A 20,776-nucleotide genomic window follows, 5' to 3' on the forward strand; every position below is an offset into this window, starting at 1 on the left:
TGGCTGATTACAGACTGGCCTCTAGAAGCAGATATCATCGTGCACGTCCTGCACGCGATGACGTCAGGACCAAAAAAATCTAAAAAAAACAAAAACAAAAAAAACCAAGGAAATTCTGAAATTAAAGAGGCCACGTAGGAATTCGTGGCACCCCAATATTTTGCACTCAAAACTGGTATTTACCGAGAATTTCGGTACGGTTGAGAGGTATGGTTGGGTGTAGTGTAGGTAGTGGGGGAATTCAAGACATTTCGATACAGAGATGGCTTGGCAGTGATGACAGAAGTTAGCCATGCCTGAGGCAAATCTAGTTATTTTATAGTAGCAAGATTAAAGTTGGTTGAAGAGGGATGTGTGGAGGTTACTAAAAATAGGGCTTCCGTATAGGAGGGAAGGAATGAGCAGAGTGTTAGCAAGTTTCAATTTAGAAGAATTATTCATGTAAAGATTGTGATGGTAGAGTTTCCCTGGCTTGAAATTAGTTTTTTTATATATAATTAATAATATGTTGCTCAAGACTGGTGTGGTATCCTTCAAGGCCCCTGAGTCAGAGGAAACCACAACCCAAGCTGCGGAAGCCCTTACAAATGCCTTCTATGAACACCTCCAGGACTGCATGGATCAGGCAATCCCAAATAAAACCAAGACTCTTTCCACAAAGGGCAAACGTCCAGTCTGGTGGACCCCAGCCATTAACAAACTTTACAATAAGAGGAGAAAGCTATTACATGATAGAACAAAATCCATAAAAGGGAAGTCACCCCTGATCATTATTAGTAAAAAAATACGAGCACTCATAAAATCAACTAAGGCCAATTTTGAGAGAAAAATTGCCATGGATTCAAAGGACAATCATAAGGCCTTTTTCAGCTATGTTAGGAACCTGGGTGGAAACTCACAGATATGCTCAGAATTAGTCCAAAATGATACAAAAATCACTGAACCCACAGACATTGCCAACATACTGGCAGACAGGTTCAGTGCAAACTTCACCCCTCTCCCCTAAAGGAGAGATAACTATCCCAGCCGAGTGTAGCCTCCCGGACATCTCAAATGCAGGTGAAAGCTGCTCTCTCTAAAGCTAAAACACAGCATCAATGGGACCGGATGGTGTCCCCGGCTGTGTGCTACACGAGCTAAATGAGGAATTAAACCGCACATAAGGCAGCTGTTTAATCTCAGCCTTACCACAGGATACGTGCCCAAGGAGTGGCGTCGGCAACTGTGGTCCCACTCCACAAAGGTGGCGCCTCTGGACCCTGGTAATTACCGCCCATAAGCTTAACAAGTCTAGTCTGCAAAGCTATGGAGAGGATCATAATGGAGCTCATAAACAAAGATATAGGGACTTGCAGACATTGGACCCGACCCAGTTTGGCTTTGTCAAGGGAAGATCATGCCTTTTGAACTTGGTCGACTTCTTTGAAATAGTCACCAAGGCCATTGATGAGGGAAAGGCAGTCCATACAGCCTACCTTGACCTTGCAAAGGCTTTGACACAATACCCCACTCGGGTATTGTAGAAAAACTTACCAGCTTAAATGTAAACCCATATGTCACAAGATGGGTTGCAAACTGGCTTAAGGACAGAACCCACAGGGTTAGAGTTGCTGGCGCTTTGTCAGACTCCAAGCCGGTCACAAGTGGTGTCCCACAGGGCTCGGTCCTTGGCCCCTATTGTTTGGCATCTACTTCTCAGAAGTACAGGCCAACATGGGAGGACTTTGGCTGACAAAGTTTGCAGATGACTGCAAACTGGGCCATAGTGGAAAGTGCATCGGACACGGATATCCTTCAGAAGGGACTCACGGAAACAGATAGCTGGTGCCAGAGCCATGGCCTGAAGTTAAACGCCAAAAATGTATAGTCATACCCTTCGGGAAAAACAAGGTAACCCCAAGCTACCATATAGGTGGCAATCCACTAAGCACAGAAGAGGTTATCAGGGACCTGGGGACCCAGGTTGACAGTGGCCTTTCTTTTGACACTCACATTGCTAAAGTGGTTAGAAAGACCTTCTACATTGCCCACCTGATCATGAAGGGATTCACATCCAGATCTAGTGAGGTCATTGTTCCCTGTACTCTTCACTTATCAGACCAATGATCGAGTACAATGCCCCATTCGGGATGTATCTCACCCGACATCTGCAGCAATTGGAGAGACCCCAAAAGTTCCTCACCAAAAGGATAAAGGACTCCAAAATCTGTCATATGCTGCCAGATTGCAGAAACTCCAGCTCTATTCAGTCACATACCGTCTGCTCAGAGGTGACATGTGCCTGACATACAAGGCCATGTCCAACCCGGAATTAATGGACGTGCTCCACCTCAAAAATCCAAATCCACCAAAACCACTAGAGCAAGCGACTTAAACCTTAGCACAGATATAAATAGGACGTGCTGGAGGGATAGATTTATCACTCAGAGACTCCCTATGCTGTGGAATAAAATCCCGGTCCATGTGAGGCAGAGCACCTCGCTGACTCTGTTCAAGAGAAATCTAGACCTGTGGATGGGAGATCGTAGGTTTACCCCGGGAATCATCTCTGGGTCACTGCTGGACAGAGGCACAACAAACTAATGGGCACAGTATTTTTTCATATAAGGGGTGGCGTAAGCCACAATAATTTGGGCTAGGCTTATAAATGCCTTAGGGCAGATAGCCTAGTATAAACCTATGAACCTATGAACCTAAAGGTGAGTTTGTCATCAATAATAATGCCTAATAGTTTTGCTGTCTTAACTATTTCAGTTTTGTGTTGTTTAGTTAGAAAATTCTGAAGTCTGAGATAGGTGGTTTTGTAGAGAAAAGCAGGAGTTTGGATTTTTTGGGATTCAGTAAAAGTTGTGCATCATTTAGCCAAGTTTCAACAGATGTAAGTGCATTCTGAGTAATATCTTGCAGATCAGAGATGTTGGTGGAAGAGGAGATGATGGTTGAATTGTTGGCAATTGTATGAATATATTGAATAGCAGTGGCCCCAAAATAGATCCTTGTGGGACTCCTTTGCTGTTCGGCAGGTATTCAGATTGTTTGTTTTGCTGTCTAACAGACTGTTTTCTATTATTTAGGTAGCTTGAGAACCATGTTAGGGAACTGGCGGAACAGCCAAGATTTTCTAATTGTTGCAACAGTTTAGAGTGTGACACTGTGTCGAAAGCCTTGGATAGGTCTAGTAAAATGACTGAGGTTAGTAGGTCTGCATCCAGGCTTTATTCATTTTCTACAAACACTCTGCTATCTTCAACTTTTTTGCCCTTTAGTCACATTTTGACAGGATCAAATCTTTCTGGTAGAATTGCATCTTTACTAATATAGTTCTTGTTTTTTTTTTCCCATGGCCAGCTTTAGAGTATACATAGAATGTGCCCTTTCAGTTAAAAAGATCTTGCTGTGGAATATCACTCCAGTTGCCTATTTGTGCCTTCATAAAATTAATACAGTTCGTTTTCTTCTAATTTCTCTGGCACAACAGAAAATCTCAGATTTTCCCTTCATGCTCTGTCCTCTAAGTCTACTATTTTTTGAAACACCTCTTTTTTACATACTCACCCTGCCTTTTCTTCATTTTGACCTCTGTTTTTTTTTTTTTTTTTTGCAGTTTTATCAGCCCAATTGAATATCTCTTTAAAACTTCCTACACTTTTCCAGCATTTTATAATTTGAATTGATATTCTCCTTCAGTGTTTCTTTTATGTTAATCAGCTCTGAACACATTTGACTTATTTTTTCTTGGAGTTTGAACTACTTTTTACTTAACAGTTTCAGGATTCTTCCCAGTCAGTGTTTTCTCTTCTCCTTTTCTCTAGGTTTTCTTTCACACTCTCTCAGTTTCTTTTTTGCTGGCATCCAGGCAGTGCACTTACTAGCCAGAATTTACTAAAAGTGACAAGAGTTCTTGGCCCTTGTCTTTTAGTTTCTTTTTTTTTTTTTTTTTTTTTTTTTACACTGGAAGAGTTGAAACTAAGCTGTTGATCAGTGTGCAGCCATCTAGAAAAGCAAAAATGTGACATTTCGTAATGTAAAATTCTGTGTTTGGGGTTATTAAAGTGCCTGCACAGCTGCACTGGCTACAAAAGATCCTGTTCTTTTTTATCACTTTTCACACAGTTCATATAATTATCCATTCTTAAACATTCTATGATTCATAAGTTCATAAGTTCATAGGTTCATACTAGGCTAACACCCACCAAGGTCTTTACAAGCCTAGCCATGTAACCCACCCCAGTTTTGTCCCAGAGTTCCTTGCACTCCTATATGGTGTAGTATGTTAGTAAGAAGGCAGCTAAGGGTTAAGGGTGTGTGTGGGGGTATTTATTTATTTATTTTTTTACAAACACCTTTATTGAATTATCACTTGTGACAAAGGCAGATTTACATTCATATAAAAGTAATCACACTATAATTAACATAACAAACATTTTACTTCACATATATTGCTATATATCATATAACCTAAGCAACAGTACATAATTTATTCAATTCCTGCCTTTTTTTTAAACAAGAAACACCTTTACTAAACCATCACTTACTACATAGGCAATCATGCATTTATACAAATGAAAACAAATAACACCGCCACAATCCTAGTTGCAAGCATTTTGTATCACAAACCATACTGACACACTCCCAGTTGCAAACTTTATTCATCACTTATAATCTACCAATTGTTTCAAACATTACATAGCTCTTTGAAGTCCTGCCATCTTTTAAAGCTCATTCCTCCCTTGTATGTATTGTTCCCACAGTTCCCACTTTTTCCTATGTAGTTTGCTTCTACCCTCGTCTAAACATCTCATTTCCAGTTGTTTTATCTCTGTTACTGTATTCACTACTTCTACTATAGCTGGTTTAGATTTTGATTTCCATTTCCTAGTAATTGCTTTCTTGGCAGCTGTCATTATTAGAGTGGGAGGTATGTTAGTTGTGGATTAATTTATATACTGTTGACCTCTGTCCATAAGAGACATGGGAACTGGACCAGCGGTGAATTTGTGATTTCCCATTCATTGATCAAAGTTTCTTTTGAACAGGGTCAGAGATTAACTCTGCTTCACATAGATGGGGAGCTTATTCCATAGCTCAGGGATCCTTTGAGACACATATTGGTCCATTCAGGAGGTTCTGTTTACGTTGTAGACAGAGTTCACATCCTTGGATCTATTGTTTCTGGTGATACAGATGTGCAAGAGATCCATCAGAACTGAAAACAAGGTCACTATATGTGCCTGGCATAGAGTACCTCTCAGTAACCTGTAGGAGACTGAGTGCAGAGATAGGAGACTGAGTGCAGAGATAGGACCTTAAGATTACCTGTGTAGGACAGGTTATTCATACCCTGGGTTCGCCTGGTGAGGAACCTTTGAGGGCATTCTAGATGTTGCAAGTGCTGGCTAAGAAAATGCCAAAGGGGGCATTGTACTCAGTGGTGGGTCTGACAAGGGCTGAGTAGAATGGTACTATTACTTCCTTGGACCTGGATGCCATACCCTTACTTATGAGTCGGGGAACATAGAATGATTTTCTTACTATCTTGGCTACACATTGGTCGAATGTCAGAGTGCTGTCTAAATATGTTCTCAGATAATTAACTATCAGGTTAACTATTAGAGGTGTTTTATTGATGAAGTAATTAACACGGGTGGATGTTTCCCCAAAGGGCAATATAATACATTTCTTTGCAATGAGTTTTAATCCATGGTTTTCACACCACTTATTTGTTTGTGTTAGACCCCTTTCTAGAATGTCAGTGTCATGGGAATAATCTATGATAGCTCCCAAGTTGGGAGCCATTATTAACTCCCCAAGTGGTGTTGACATCCTACAGAAAGGCCTCAGTGAGACCAACGACTGGTGCCAGAACCATGGCCTTAAGCTTAATGCCACAAAATGTGTCATCATCCCCTTTGGGAAAAACCCAGTTCCCATGAATTACCACATCAATGATAGTCAACTGAACACAGAAGGCATTATAAGAGATCTGGGAACACAGGTTGACAGCAACCTCTCTTTTGATCACCACATTGCCACTGTGGTCAGAAAGTCCTTCTATGTGGCACATCTCATTACTAAGGGTTTTGCATCCAGGAAGAAAGAGGTCATTGTCTCTTTCTACTCTTCCCTCATTAGGCCAGTCATCGAGTACAATGCTCCATTTGGCATGCATGTCACTAGACATCTGCAAGAACTGGAGAGGCCACAAAACTACCCCACAAAGAGGATCCTAGGCCTTAAACACTTGTCCTATATGGACAGACTCAAAAAGAGGCGATCTCTACTTGACTTACAAAGCCATGTCTGACCCAGCTCTGTTAGAAATGCTACATCTAAAGAAATTCCAAACCCTCCACACCACATGCTCCAGAGACCTCAACCTCATTATCACAATCAACAGAACATGCTGGAGGGACAGGTTTGTAACCCAGAGACTGCCCATGCTATGGAATAGACTTCCCATAAATGTCAAACAGAGCACCTCACTGGTTCTCTTCAAGTGAAATCTTGATGAGTGGATGGGAAATATAAAATTCACCTCAGGGATCACTCCAGTGGCTCTACTCGACAGAGGCACTGGGAACTAAGGTTGGGTGGCATGATACCAGGGTAATCCTATGGACTAGGCTTGTAAAGGCTCCAGGGCCATTATCCTATTACACACCTATGAACCTATCTGTGAATTTAGTGAGCCAGAGCCCTTTGACATTAGCCTTAACTTCTGAGAAGTAGATATCAAACTGGAGCAGGCCCAACACAGAGCCCTGGGGTATTGGTCTCTTGACAGAGATAGTCTCTTGACAGAGATAGTCTCACTGATCTTGACTTCTTGGGTCCTATATGTGTGCCAGTTGGCAATCCAACAAGTCATGCAGGAATTTATGCCTAGTTCTGAGAGTTTTTCTACAATAAGTGAGTGGGGTATTGTATCAAACACTTTGGCCAGGTCAGCACAGCCAATATGCACCATTTTCTCCTCATCCTTAGCCATGGTGATCTTCTTAAAGAAGTTTACCAGTTTAAGTAGGCAAGACCTTTCCTAACAAAGCCAAACTGGGATGGGTACAGTGTCTGTAGGTCGACAACGTCCTTGTTGATCATTTCCATGATAATTCATTCTATGATTTTGCATATTAGATTTGCCAAACTGATAGGTCTGTAGTTCTCAGGGTCAGTTGATGGTCCACCCTTATGAAGAGAGATGACCGCTGCAGCCCTCCATTCATCTGGCATATAAAGTGTTTTGAGGCTGTAGTTGAAGAGTGCCTCAACTGGTCCTGCTAGGTCATGTTTTAGGCTGTTTAGAAGGCAAGGGGATATTGTCAGAGCCCATTGAAGGAATGCTTCTAGCCTTAGTGAGCACCTCCACGACCTGCTCTCTGTTGATAGCTAGAGAGAATATATTAGAAGGGATTTCACAGGGGGTAGTTTGGGGGTGAAGTTAGAGCTAAATATTTCAGCCAGTAGATTTGCTTTGTCACCCTTGTCATTGAAGGTTGTGCCATTTTCCACCAGTTCTGTACACTGCTGAGTATTACCTTTAAGATTCCTGACATAGCTGAAGGTCTTATGATTGTCTGTAGCCTGGAAGGTTATCCTGACCTCATAACTGGCCTTGCTGAACTTTATTAAACATGTTAGTTTCTTGTTTAGTTGAATCAGAGAGCTCTTGTCTCCATGAGAGCTGCTCTTTCTGATTTTGGCCATGAATTTTTCTTTAGTTACAAAGCCTGTTAAGGTAAGGAAACCACCAGTGTGGTTTATTTTAGGTGTAACATCTGGGGTTACTTCTGGTAGGTACAACAGCAGTAATGCAACCACTTAGTTGTTTGTACAAGGTTTCTTTAAATAATTCTGCACACTTAATAGGATGTAGTTTGCTTTAGTATAGTTCCTAAGTGTTACTGGTTTAATTGGGTATTCCAGATTGAATTTTATTTTGAGGGAGATGGCTTTATGATCTGACTTCACTAATGAGGATGTAACATAACATGGGGGGGGGGGAGTACTAATTTCAACATGTTTGATCCTCTGATTTGAGAGTGCAATATCTGGTCCAGGGTGTTTGTGTTGATGAAGTCCTGGAAATACTGTACCTGTGAGTTAGAGCAGTGTATATTTCCCAGTCTATAGAGGAGTAGTTAAAGTCTGTCATGAGTAGGGTACTTGCTTGTATGCTGACCAGCTCTAGTAGGACTAGGTAAGGCCTGTGAGCTTTTTGGGTCATATAGGGTGACCTGTAGTTGGCCAGTACATGATAGGGAACCTTGTCAATGGAGACTTGGATGTGGATGAACTCTAGGGCATCACCCTGTTTAAACACCCTAGAGTTGTATTTGCTGCTCTAGGGTGTTTAAACAGGATGATGCCCTAGAGTTCATCCACATCCAATCAATTGAAATGCCTCCACCTTTGGCCACTGTCTGTGTTCCTGTTGATTTAAATGTGTGGAAGGCACTGTAACCTTCCACTGCCAGAGTACTTTCTGCAGCTTTAAACCAAGTCTTGGTAACAGCACAGATGTCTACATTTTCCAGAGTGGGGAGAGCTTGTAGGGTGTGGAGTTTTTTTTGTTTAGGCTCCTAGCACTCAGTAACACCTTAAGGCTACTTTGAAGGTTTTTTTTTTGCTATGTTGGTAGTTTTGTCATGTTGGCATTGCCTCTAAAACAAGACTGTAAAGCAATGGATAATGTTTGAGGCAATATCCAAAAACCTAGGAGGGATAGGTACAGACCATCCTTGACAAAGCAAAGTAATCTGTTAACCATTTCCTACCATGCTGCTAGATGTTGGACTTCCCTGGAGTGACACCAGAAAGTAAGCCAATTGTTTAAATCAGTCATATTCTGTTCATGCTGTCACATCATCATTGGTAAAGGTAGAATGCTGCTCAATGCAAGGCATGCACCTATCTATGACAGATATTCAGAAAGATCCATAATGTCTCTTTTCATATCGTCCAGTGAGGTATGCCTCAGGTCATTTACACCCACATGAGCTATGACAGAATCATATTGACACCTGTGGTGCAGTGACCTGAGTGCGTGCATGATAATGTGGATCCTGGCTGCAGATAGCCATCTAACTGTTATCTTCTTCTTGTCCATCTAGGTGAGAGGAGTATCTGTGTTGTACGATACAATCCCCTATGACAAGAGCATCAGGGGATCATTCGGTGTAGGCTTATGTATATTGTTAGATGTTGCTTTTAGTCTGTGCTTTAGTGGTTGCTGAGGGTAAGTGTTGCAATTTGACAAGTTAGGAGGTCTTTGAGGTTTGTAGAGGTTTCTTTTAACTGCCTAAGCATAAGAAGGTCTATGTGTGTAGAGAGTAGTATGTGTGAAGAATGTAGTGTGTGCTTCTGAAAACCTTGTTTATAAGCAAGATTTTTGCCTCCAAGGAAGTTATGTATGCACATCTCTTGTATACTGTGTTACTGTCCTTGAGGATTAAATGGTTGTCTGAGCACATGAGACAATGTTTACATTGTCTCAGGGTGCCCATATCTACTAAGATGGCCACAAAAACAATGGGAAATTGCAAATCCATATTTTCAATGCCTGTATTAGAGTTGGACTATTATATATATATATGAAGGATGTAGTGTGTGTGTGTGTGTTTCTGACAACCTTGTTTGTAACCAAGAACTTTGCCTTCAAGGAAGTTATATACATACATTTCCTGTATACACTGTTAGTGTCCTTAAGGATTAAATGGTTGCCTGAGCACATGAGACAATTTTTACATTGTCTCTGGATGCCCATATCTACCAAGCTTGTCACAGAAACAATGGAAAATTGCAAATCCATGTTTTCAGGGCCTGTATTAGGGTTGGACTACTATAGTTTAAGGTCTTGGTTTTACAGGTGTCATCTGAGTGGTGTCTAGGGTGAAAACTAGATGTTAGTGCTATGATCTTAATGCTATATGACAAAACCTAGCTGCCCTAAGCTTAGCTACATGCAAAGCTTTTTTGTGTTAGGGGTTAAAGTCTTAAGTACTAGCTTTACAGGTTTAATACTATACAGGACATTGCTAACTACCACTGAGAGGTGAACAGTCCTACGAAAGCATGCCTAATTTATAGCAGACAGAAAAAGCTGAAAACAAACTCCCCTGCTCTCTGGCCAGTAAAAATACACACTTTAATCTCCCTGCAGCGCCTCCCAATTCAGAGAGAGACCAGGTAAGTATATTCTGACACTAAATGGAATGATGCTGGAACTTCCTAATGTAAAAGCACAGCAAAAGTAGCTCTCAAGTACAAATTAACACCCAACTAAGTCCCTAAAAAGCCCTTTGGTTGATGAAACAATTTCACTTTAAGTTTTCCTGTGTGTTTCCCAACTTCGACTAACCAGGTAACTATAATACTGCCACTAAAATAGCTCTCCTAGTCTTCTTAATATAAAAAACACACTTTGATTAGCCAAAAGTGAAAAGGTACCACCTAACTACAATAAGAAATTGTCACTTTAAGCTCCGTTGTGTGTTTCCCAACTTGGACATACCAGGTTACCTTTCTACTCTCACTAGCCTTGTTAATGTAAAAACATACCTTAGATAGACAAAAGTGAAAAGGTATTGGAAAATTTTCAAATAACTAGCTAAACAAGTAATTCTCGCTTTAAACCTCCCTGTGTGCTTCCCAGCTTGGACACAGAAGGCTACCTTTCTACTCCCAGTAGAACTGCGGTTCCAGTCTTCTTAATGTAAAAAACACACTTTAATTAACCACGAGTGAAAAGGTACCAGAAACAAGTCTAACAATTAGCTTCAAGTATTGCAAGGTGATTCAAAGGCAGGCAATGCAGCAGTGAGGAACACACACACTTCAAGGCAATTTCAAAGTACACTAACACTCTAAGAGGTAGGCCTTCCCAGTTTCTAATGTTGGTAACCAATAAGATGAGCAGAGACAATTAGACAGGGAGGAACTTCTAAGACCAGCTATACAGTAGGGCCAGGCAGCTCAAAAGCCTCCAAGTACAAAACCAAAACAGGAATAGGAAGGGTGGGAAGGAGTTAAGCTCAGAAAAACACCTAGACCAAGCAGAGAAACAAAAACAATGCAGACTGTAAAACAATAGCTTTAACTTCATACAAAGAGCAAAAACCACACAAAATTGGCCTAAACAGTAATATAAGTGCAGTTATAAATGTACTTAAAATGTACTTTATTGATTGCAAAAATTTAGTCCAAATGCTTTTATCGGCTTGCAGCAGTCTCAACAATGAGATCGTAAACTGCTCGTGTGATGTAAAATACGAGGGGTGGTGAGGCTGGGTTAATTACCACAGACTCTATTTACAGTTAGCTACAACAAACTCAGAAAAACACCTAGGTCAAGCAGAAAAAAACAAAAAGCAATGCAGACTATACAAATGCCTTAAATTAATAACTTTAACTTCAAATAAAGAGCACAAGCTCACAAAACTGATTTAAATGGTAACATAAGTGCAATTAAAACTTACTTAAAATGTACTTCTCTGAATGCAAAAATGGTAATGAATCTCATTATACAATCCTTGAGTAGTGCATTCAGTTTCCTACGCATCACAATAAGTGCTTATGTAGCTGTCAAATTATGAGCTTGAGACATATTCTTCCATTGTTTCTTGTGTTTCAAGGAAGTACATGACATTGATAATTTCCACCAGTGGCAGTTTAGCCTGGATAATTTATGTCAAAGAAGGGGAAATGTGGCTGGCCATCTTCATGAAAATAAAAGTGGTCAAAACTTCTTTATATGGACAGTGGTAGGAGGGTCCTCTTTACAGTCTCAGGCACAAGACAGAGCATTGCTACATGGACAAAGACACTTATTGCAGGTTCAGACCTGAAACATCTGGAGTTAAATTCAGTGTGCATTTGGACCTCCCAGACCCAACAGGTTGTCAGCTTACTCTTGATAAGTAAAGACTGAACTCTAACATGTCATCAGCTTCTGCTGAGGATATCAGGCTTGAGGAGATATCCCCTCAGCTTCGTCAGCTCCCACACTAGTGGGTGCACTCTGAGGATCTTACCTAGTCGGTTTTGGAAATGTAACCTGATCCCAGCTATTGGTCTCTACAGTCATCTGATCATAGATGGGTGTAGCTTAGTACATGGGACTCTCCTCCTGTGATGAGTCTGCAGCCCCATGCAGGCCAGTGGTCCCACTCAAAGAGGTCCATCTGATTATCTCATGGGTGGTGGGCTTTCTTGTCAAGCTCTGAACCAGTACACCTATGCTACCTTTATCCAATTCTCCTTTAGAGGAGTACTGAATCTGATTCCCATTGAAAGAAAAGTCACAGAAAAAAGAGAAGCAAGATGCAGGTGTATAAAAGGAAGTGTAAACTTACGAACACACTGTAAGAAGCCTGAAGGCATTGTTAAAAAAGAAACACATTATTTACTTACATGTGTATTTTGTATGCACAATTCGCATCATTGTCTGCATCACCTACCTCCTTTTTCCCATGTTTTACACGTTTGGTGTGTTGTATAAACTGTTGACACCTCTATTGATTCAATACCACATTCCTATCTTCCTTGGCACTCATGCCTGACTGTTGCAGGCCTTCTGTCTCATGCAGTCCATTCATCTCTTGACTGAACATCATCATTTCCTCATGTCTTCTTCCTGTGTCTCCAAAACCTTCTTTAATAAACTTCTCTTTTCCTGAACATGTGATTGAGACACTGTATTCTGTTCTTCTTCTTGACCTTCTCTGTCACAATAGCTACTTTGGCCACTGCTCTGATGTCCTCAGTTCATCACCTGCTCGACGGTGTGCATTCTGCTACTTATCTCAAGCATATCATCTCCATCACTGCAAGCATCCTCAGCTGCTCTGCCTCCCCCACCCAGGTTTTTGTGTCATATAGAAGCACCGATCACACCACTGTTTTGTACACCTTACTTTTCATCTTCTTTGGACTTTTTCTGTCTCATGCTACCCCTGACACTGTGTCATTTATCTGTAGTACCTCAGATTTTAGCTCTAACCTCCTCGTTCAGACTTGCATTCTCCTCAATCACACCTCTCAGATACTTGAAGTTTTTAACTGTATCCACTATTTTGGTTTCTCTCTTAATTTTCCGCTTCATCTCATTACTTCTATTTGCTGCAATGACCTCTGTCTTGTCTGTACTCAGTTTCTTTCCATGTATCTTCAGTTTTGCATTTCAGTCTGCTATCATTTACCAAAGTTCTTCAGGAATTTTTATGTATTGTGACAGGAGTTTGATACCTCTGTACTGCCCACAGTTGTGAATATCTCCTTTGTTCTTGCACTAGAATGCTTATTTTCCAGTCATCTGGAAAATGCCTCTTTCTCTATATTATGATGAATACCATCAGGAACCACTTCACCCCTAACTCACTCAGCATTTTGCTGTGACTTCATGTGAGCCTGCTAATTTCTCTGGCTTAATTTTCCTTGATATCTTAGTGCACTTTAATGCATTTCATACTTATGGAAGGAAGGAGGTTTTCTTTCTTTCGTATCATCATAGCTCACATCATCTTCAGTTCTTTTTGGCAGAATCACTGCATTTAGCAGTGAATTTAACTTCAACAACGATTATCCTTTTGGGACATTTTTTAGTCTTTACTTGTTCTTCATATTGTGATTGCTTTTGCTAATTTTTGACTGTTGTTGCTTCTTCTTTTGCATATATTCTTGGAGTTTTCTGAGGATAATGATGTCCACAGGGGGAAAAAAATCACAAAGTGTGCTATATACCACACTGGTGAGTGTTCACCTTCACTGTTTTTACTATACTGGGGAAGATCATACCATGTTCAAGACTGCTGACATACCAAAAAAATCAGTAGATTTTTGTGGATTACCAACAGGTGCTCACGTTAAGCAAAGGAATGCACACATCTTTGGTTTCTTTAGCCTTCTCATTAGGATCAAAAATGTAAGTACTAATTTAAAATCAACATAATAATCTTCTGATCCAAAGTCAGACGCCTTATCTATTAGGCCACATGGCTAAATTATAATAAGATACATGTAGGGTGAATGACTGTTGAGAGACCATGGCTTCACTGCTGTTTGGCAGTAGTTTGCCCATATTCCATATGAATGTAATCCCATTAGCAAATGAATGTGCAGTTGTTAATTTATATTACTTAAAAGTCTGCTCAGGAATATTTCTGAAAGTTTTTTTTTAAATGGTTGTAATATGTTGGAGCTTTTCTCCTCGGGCCTCTACTTTGACTAAACCCAGTCAGACAAACCTGGTAAACAAAAGTAAAATAAAATAAATAGTTCTTTTACATTTGTATCAAACAGCACCAGAAGATACAGCTGCTTCAGAGTCTGATGCCAGGCTCTTTTCCAACAGACATTCCTTCAATTTTCATGCAGCAATCCTTGGTTCCTGGGCAGCCAGTGATTATTTGGAAATTAAGGAGGGTTTCAAAGCCCCTGGAATTGGAGGGCTTTATTTCTGTGGAATGGATGTCCAGCCCATCAATGCCAGTCCTGCAGGTGTCTGCCCCTATTACAAGTATAAAAAGTTTTCAGAAGGATATATGGCTTTCTGGCAGAAGCATAGGTAAGTAGTGTGAGAGGGGCATGCACTCTGGGTGCAAAGTGTTAGAGGGTACGACTTGCAAATGCTAATCAGGTGAGCGTGTAGTACCAGTATTCATTTTTTGAATGCTGATACTGCATTTGTGCTCAGGACTGAAGCACTTCATTGCTTGGTGTATGCTAAAGTATATTACTGACATCCCAAAATGGATGCCGATCCTGCTTTGCAGCCAAGGTCAGGGCTGCAGCATTGTGTGTGTGGTATTTGGAATGTACGCAGCCACTTGCCATACTTTTAACAAATAGTTTGCTAAAATTTAGAAAGACAATTTTTTTTGCTCCTCAGTTCAGAGGAGAAGATAATTTTTTGCTCCACATCTTAAGAGTTGGGGGGGGGGGGTACAGGATCGTGAAGCTGCTCCAGGTGCCCAAAACACTTAGTTACAGCTCTGCTTCCTGACAAAGGATGAATATCCAGTTTTGATGGCCATCAAATCTAGCACTTGAAGAATCTCTGCCCTAACTTAAAAAAAAAAAGAAGCTCCACCTTACTCTATCCTTCTGCTGACTCCAGCATTAACGAAGAAGAGTAGCAGGATTTAGCCTTTTGTTCACAGGTATATTTTCGCTCAGCTACAGTACTGATGGGGATGAATCCCTGTCACTGGGGTCTACACTGAAAGATGTCTCATTTGGTAATACCTGAATTTGATGACAGAATATTTCATATGGGGCACAGAGGAAATGTCTGACTTCACAAGATATCCCTTCAGCTGTTATGTATTGATGAAACTAAACGTATTCTCATTTTCCTAGTAATGTAAGTCTTTGAAAATGCATATTATTTGATTAGAGTCAGACTTCCACACCCTGGGAGTCTGACTATTTGAACTATATGGTGGAAAGGGTTGAATGCCTACACTATACTATTCATATCCTGGGCACCAAAAAGGGTCATATAAACCACTGCTATTAATACACTCCCAAACAACAAGGTAATTAGATTATATCTCTCCTCCAAGTTAAATATGACATTTACTTCCTTCATATTTACTCACCTTTTCATCTCCTCAAGCAAGCTATATACTTTCTCAATAAACAAATATAAATAAAACTAAAACTAAAAGAATAAATAAATATCACTTTTGTCCTACAGATTCACAGCCTTACTCTAATGACTATGTATATAATGTAAGTTTGTATATATGACCTTTATACTCTCCTTTAGAATATACAATTGTCTTCTATTCGTCTCACTTTTATACTTAAATGTCTTGATACATTTGCATAACTTGGTTTCACTGCTCAATTTTTTCAACAAATTAGCAAGTCATGTACTTTTATTCTCCTATTCTAAACTTCAACATAGAAGTCCTACACCTATTTCTAACCACACAATGTTGTATATTTCTAACTCTTGTTTTGCCTTTGCTTACATAACAATATTTGTGCGTGCACTTTTGTGACTGTTACTGCTATTAAGTTCAATGGTAATTACTAGGCAATCAGTCTGAAGACTATTACAAACCTGGCCAATAATCAGACAGTGACAACAGGCCAGAATCAAGCCCTATACCTTGTGAGGTGAAGACTTTAACCATTATGCCAGCCCTATATATAAATGTAGTTTAGTTATATACTAACATGTAGTGTAATTCACTGCACACTGTAACTATTATAATCATGGAGGTTTCCTCCTTCAGCCTCCACTTAAAAGGAATATTATGCATCCTAGTTGGACTTTCCTATTAAACAAATGCAAATAAATAAAAACATAATTAAACCAACTGATTGAGTAATATATGAGTCATATGCTGTGATTTGGGCAGTTCAGCTTCTCTAGGGTTTTCTTTATTCAAACTCTTGTTTAAGTGCTCCTTCCATCTGCCCTTGATGTCTTCTGACCTGGTGAGCAGAACGTTGCCTGGCATCCTTTATGAATGGTGTTTGATGACTATCTTCTAGATTTTTTATCATTGCCTTGTAACCTAATAGTGCCATCTGCTGAGTCACTTTCCAGAAGCTAGTAGAATTCTTCTGATACCTTGTTATTTACCATTGCAAATGCTTTCTTAGTCAATCAGTATTTTTTTTAGCCTTGTCCATGTTTTCTATCTCCCACTTTTTCCTTCTTTCTTTTGATGACTTGGCTATGTCCACTACCAGCTATCCTTATATGCTTTATTTCCATGCTTGGTTTGAATACAAATCCCTTTTATCATCTTCACACATTGTTTTGAGATGTTGACATTCATTTTTTTGTCTCCATTTATCTCCTGTTCTTCCTGATATGCTAGAACCTTGAGTATTTGCTTGAACTCCCAGGTTTTCACTCTAGGTAATTTCCAAGTCTTTCTCTGTTGAGTGTAGATCCTTCTCTGACCACTACTTGCATTTGATTGTGGTCATCAGTAGTGAGTTGATAATTTCAGCTGGAATTAATTTGCCATCTCTAATTTTAGCCCATTGCTTTATTAGGAAGAAATCTGAGTTGCATGCTGTCCACTCTTGTATGTGATCTTGTGACCTTATTTTTGGAGATGGGTGGAATCCCACATGGAGATTATGCAAATCATACACACACACACAAACACACAGACACACACACACATGCACACGCACACACACACACACACACACACACACACACACACACACACACACACACACACACACACACACACACACACACACTCATACATTTCAAAATATATTTAATGTACTTCTGCTATTATTCCACTGGGTGGTCCCATAAGACAGTTCAGATCAGAGCTCCAGGGCAGCAAAGCCATGCAGAAGTCATTCTAGAGTTCAGCAGGTTGTTGTCTTTCATGATTACCAGCCTTTTAGCTTTAAGTTTCATATACAAAGGCATGTTATGATGTAATGAAAGGGCATATATATTTTCTTGCCTTTTTATTTTATTTATTTGATTACTGTTTAATGGGGCTAATCCTCATGAGCCATTTTCAACCACAACCCAGAAGCAAGAAGATTAAGTTGTTACTACTATGCACTAAAGTAACAGGAATGACTCAGAACAACACAGGCTTTGTCTATCCAAAAGGAACAAACTGCTACCATCTGAGAACAAGCGGGTGAAAGTAAATAGATGGAGAATATGGGCAAGAGTGGTTTCATTTTTGTAAGACAGAAATAATGGAAAGGTGTGGTTCTTTCCATGTACCTTATCTCATAAGTGAACTTCCATGCAGTTCTGGCACCAGACAACGAAAGGGACATCTGGCTGCTGGAAGGAATCTGTAGGAGAGAAACCATAATGATCTATGGGATGGAGAGGAAAGGATATGACCTCTGATTATTGGAGTTCTTCTTACTTGAGGCCAGAAGAGACAGGGAATACATGATATTGGTGTACAAGATCATGTCAGGAAGTTTTAAAGAGTTAATCTTGAACAGGAAGTTCAAGGGGGAACAACACTTCTATAGGCAGTAGATTATAGGGACTAATTACTCCCTCAATCTCCAAAAGTATTTCTTCACAGAGATGGTTGAACACAGATGGAATAGGCTACAGGAATGGGAGGTATAGAGAAAATCTACAAAGGGAATCAGAAGGTTAACGGACAGGTGTGCTGCCAATTCGATAGCTATCTCCAAGTCATGCCTATAACACCTTGTGCCTGTTTCACCCAACCCTAGCTACAGCTCTAGGAAGTACAATGCTAAATTTGCTTATTTATTATTTACTTTTATTCTTATTTATTATTTAGCAGACTGGATAGCCTTGTTGTATCTTTCTGTCATTAAACAATGTGATATAATGAAAGGTTTCTACAGCTATTCTATAGAGCAGTGATGTGTCACTGTAAAACCCACATCAAACAAATGGAGTATTATTCATGGGGTGCTACATAGTTATCCTGCAGGTCAATACTATGTGCTTAAACTATTGATGAGATCATTTCTTTTACTGCTTTAATTCTGTCTTCTGGATCCTTGGTTAGGAGCAGTCCAATTTAGTTTTAACAAAAAACAGCCTGCATACAGATATATATTTTAGTTTGTGGCGTGGAGAGCCATTTGCAGCCTAAGATTACCAGTAAACAGTCTGGTGGATGGTATGGTTAAACTATGAATACAAAGTCTGGCTAAATGCTAACACAAATTGCATAGGTAAATGTTACACCATTTTGTTTCAAATATTTTCCATGTCACCTTGGTTACATGATTTCATTTTCACTCTCTTTACGTGGTTTGTTTTACATGGATGCCTGCGTTGGTGTAATATGATAATTTGCACCAGAAAATACAAGAACTGGAAGCTACGCTGTATAACGCCCTGCAACAGGATCCTGGCAGAAGAGTGAGTGAGTCTTTAACTGAGAAGCAAAAAGAAGAATTACAGAATGCTGTGGAAAAGCTACGGAGGCAGATTCAGAGGCAAAGCCGTGAGTTTGATAGTCAGATTCTGCAGGAGCGGAAGGAGCAACTACAGCAGGCTCACCAGGTGAGAGCACAGAAATGTGTGTCAGCTCTACTTGACAATGAGTAGCTTTTCATTTTATTGACTATAACCTAGTCTGTGTGTTCAGGACAACACAAAAAAAGATTTTTTCCTGTCATAATAATAAAATGTCAATGAAAGTTCTCACAGTACTCTATTTACAAGAAGATTTTATTTGTATGGATTTCTGTGTCTTCTTTTACATATTCAAATGCAGCTTGGGGATATCTTATTCCTTAATAAAGACAAATTTCAGTTGACTGGCTTCATATCTCATAGGGGCATCACTTTGTGTCTGCCCAGATAGGTTGACAGATACCAAGAGGCCATATTCTCCTTTCCAGAGAGTTGTGCACCACTCTTACACATCTTTAAAAGTTAGTCATACATTGAAACTGTTTTTGGTGGGACACAAGGCCCCTCACAACTGTCAATGCTTTACTTCACACCCCTGCTACTTATGTATACTAACTCCAAGATTATTGTATTATGGAGAAAGGGGCATTCTCTCAGATGAAGACATTTCAGACTTTGTATGTGTTCCCCTTAAACAAACTTATTTCTTTACTTTCAGGGATTGCAGTTACTGTTCTTGAGCTTGCTAAGGGAACGCCATCTTTCTTGGCAACCTACCCTCATATGCCTCAGGATTCAACAATGACACCAACTCATAAACCGGAAACTTTTTAACACAAAAACAAAGAGTTGTAGTTGTACTTTTCCATTAGTGTTATAGATGAGTTGCTATAGTTAATATTTAATTTCTGCAAATAAATATATAAATACCTTAGTCAAAACTAGATAAATACTAAATACTGCAAAAGACATAACAAACTGAAGCTGAAAAGACTATCTAAAGATGCTGAAACAGGGATTTACTTTAAATGGGGAATGGTAGACTGAAATCTGTTTCTGAGATCTTATATACATACATTTGTACTGGACACAATCATTTAGATATGCATAAAGCCATGACAAGTATGGCGCTTTTTAGATCCTCTATTATTATCGGTATACACCTAGTCAGATGTAAAAATCACTGTTGAACTTTAATGCCTGCACTGCCCATCATCGGTAATTACTTAATTTAATTTAAGATACTGGTGAGTCAGAACCTGTCGTAAGATCAAAGAAAGATTCACATTGCAAATCATTACACACACACACACACACACACACACACACACACACACACACACACACACACACACACACACACATCACACGCACACACACACACACACACACACACACACACACACACACACACACATGCACACAGGTCGGGATGCCAGCCTGATACAAACAAAATACATATGCCAACAAGGAGAAGATAAAAACTCCTCACAGATTATAAGAAGATGTTAAGAGAGAACAACACTAATCATTCTACCACTGTGTTACCAACTGCAGTTTTAAGATGACACATTTTTAAAATGTATCATATGGGCTTTTACTTTGTCCTAATCTTTAGTTTTTAACTGTAATTTGACTGACTTGAGATTTTGAACTGAAAATAACCGGGTTTCCTAAGGTACATTAATATCACCCCCATTTTCAGATCTAATAGCTTTTTATAACTTTTCAAATTCTGTAGAGGTTTCAGTTAAAATGAAAGTGCTGTTTGGACTATGCTGTGCTTTTAAAAGACACTTTATCTCACTGTATTACCACACAGAAATACATATTCCCATTGTTTTGATCATGATCCACTGATGCTGGTTATGGACACAGATGTACCTTAGGCAAGGTCTGTTCATTAGCTGTGGA

General features: G+C 39.7%; 1 protein-coding gene across 2 annotated transcripts in view; it reads left to right on the forward strand.

Moving 5' to 3' along the window:
- JAKMIP1 (janus kinase and microtubule interacting protein 1) overlaps nucleotides 1-20,776 on the forward strand; it is a 2,220,219-nt gene that overhangs the window by 2,112,812 nt on the left and 86,631 nt on the right. For both annotated transcript variants that reach the window (XM_044056204.1, XM_044056206.1), the window contains exon 19: nucleotides 18,806-19,009. In XM_044056204.1, the coding sequence (XP_043912139.1) occupies nucleotides 18,806-19,009 (204 nt within the window). The remainder of the gene's footprint in view (nucleotides 1-18,805; nucleotides 19,010-20,776) is intronic.

The sequence above is a fragment of the Protopterus annectens genome, chromosome 14.part0 (assembly GCF_019279795.1).
Source record: "Protopterus annectens isolate FY-2018-M chromosome 14.part0, PAN1.0, whole genome shotgun sequence".
NCBI classification, from domain to species: domain Eukaryota; kingdom Metazoa; phylum Chordata; order Ceratodontiformes; family Protopteridae; genus Protopterus; species Protopterus annectens.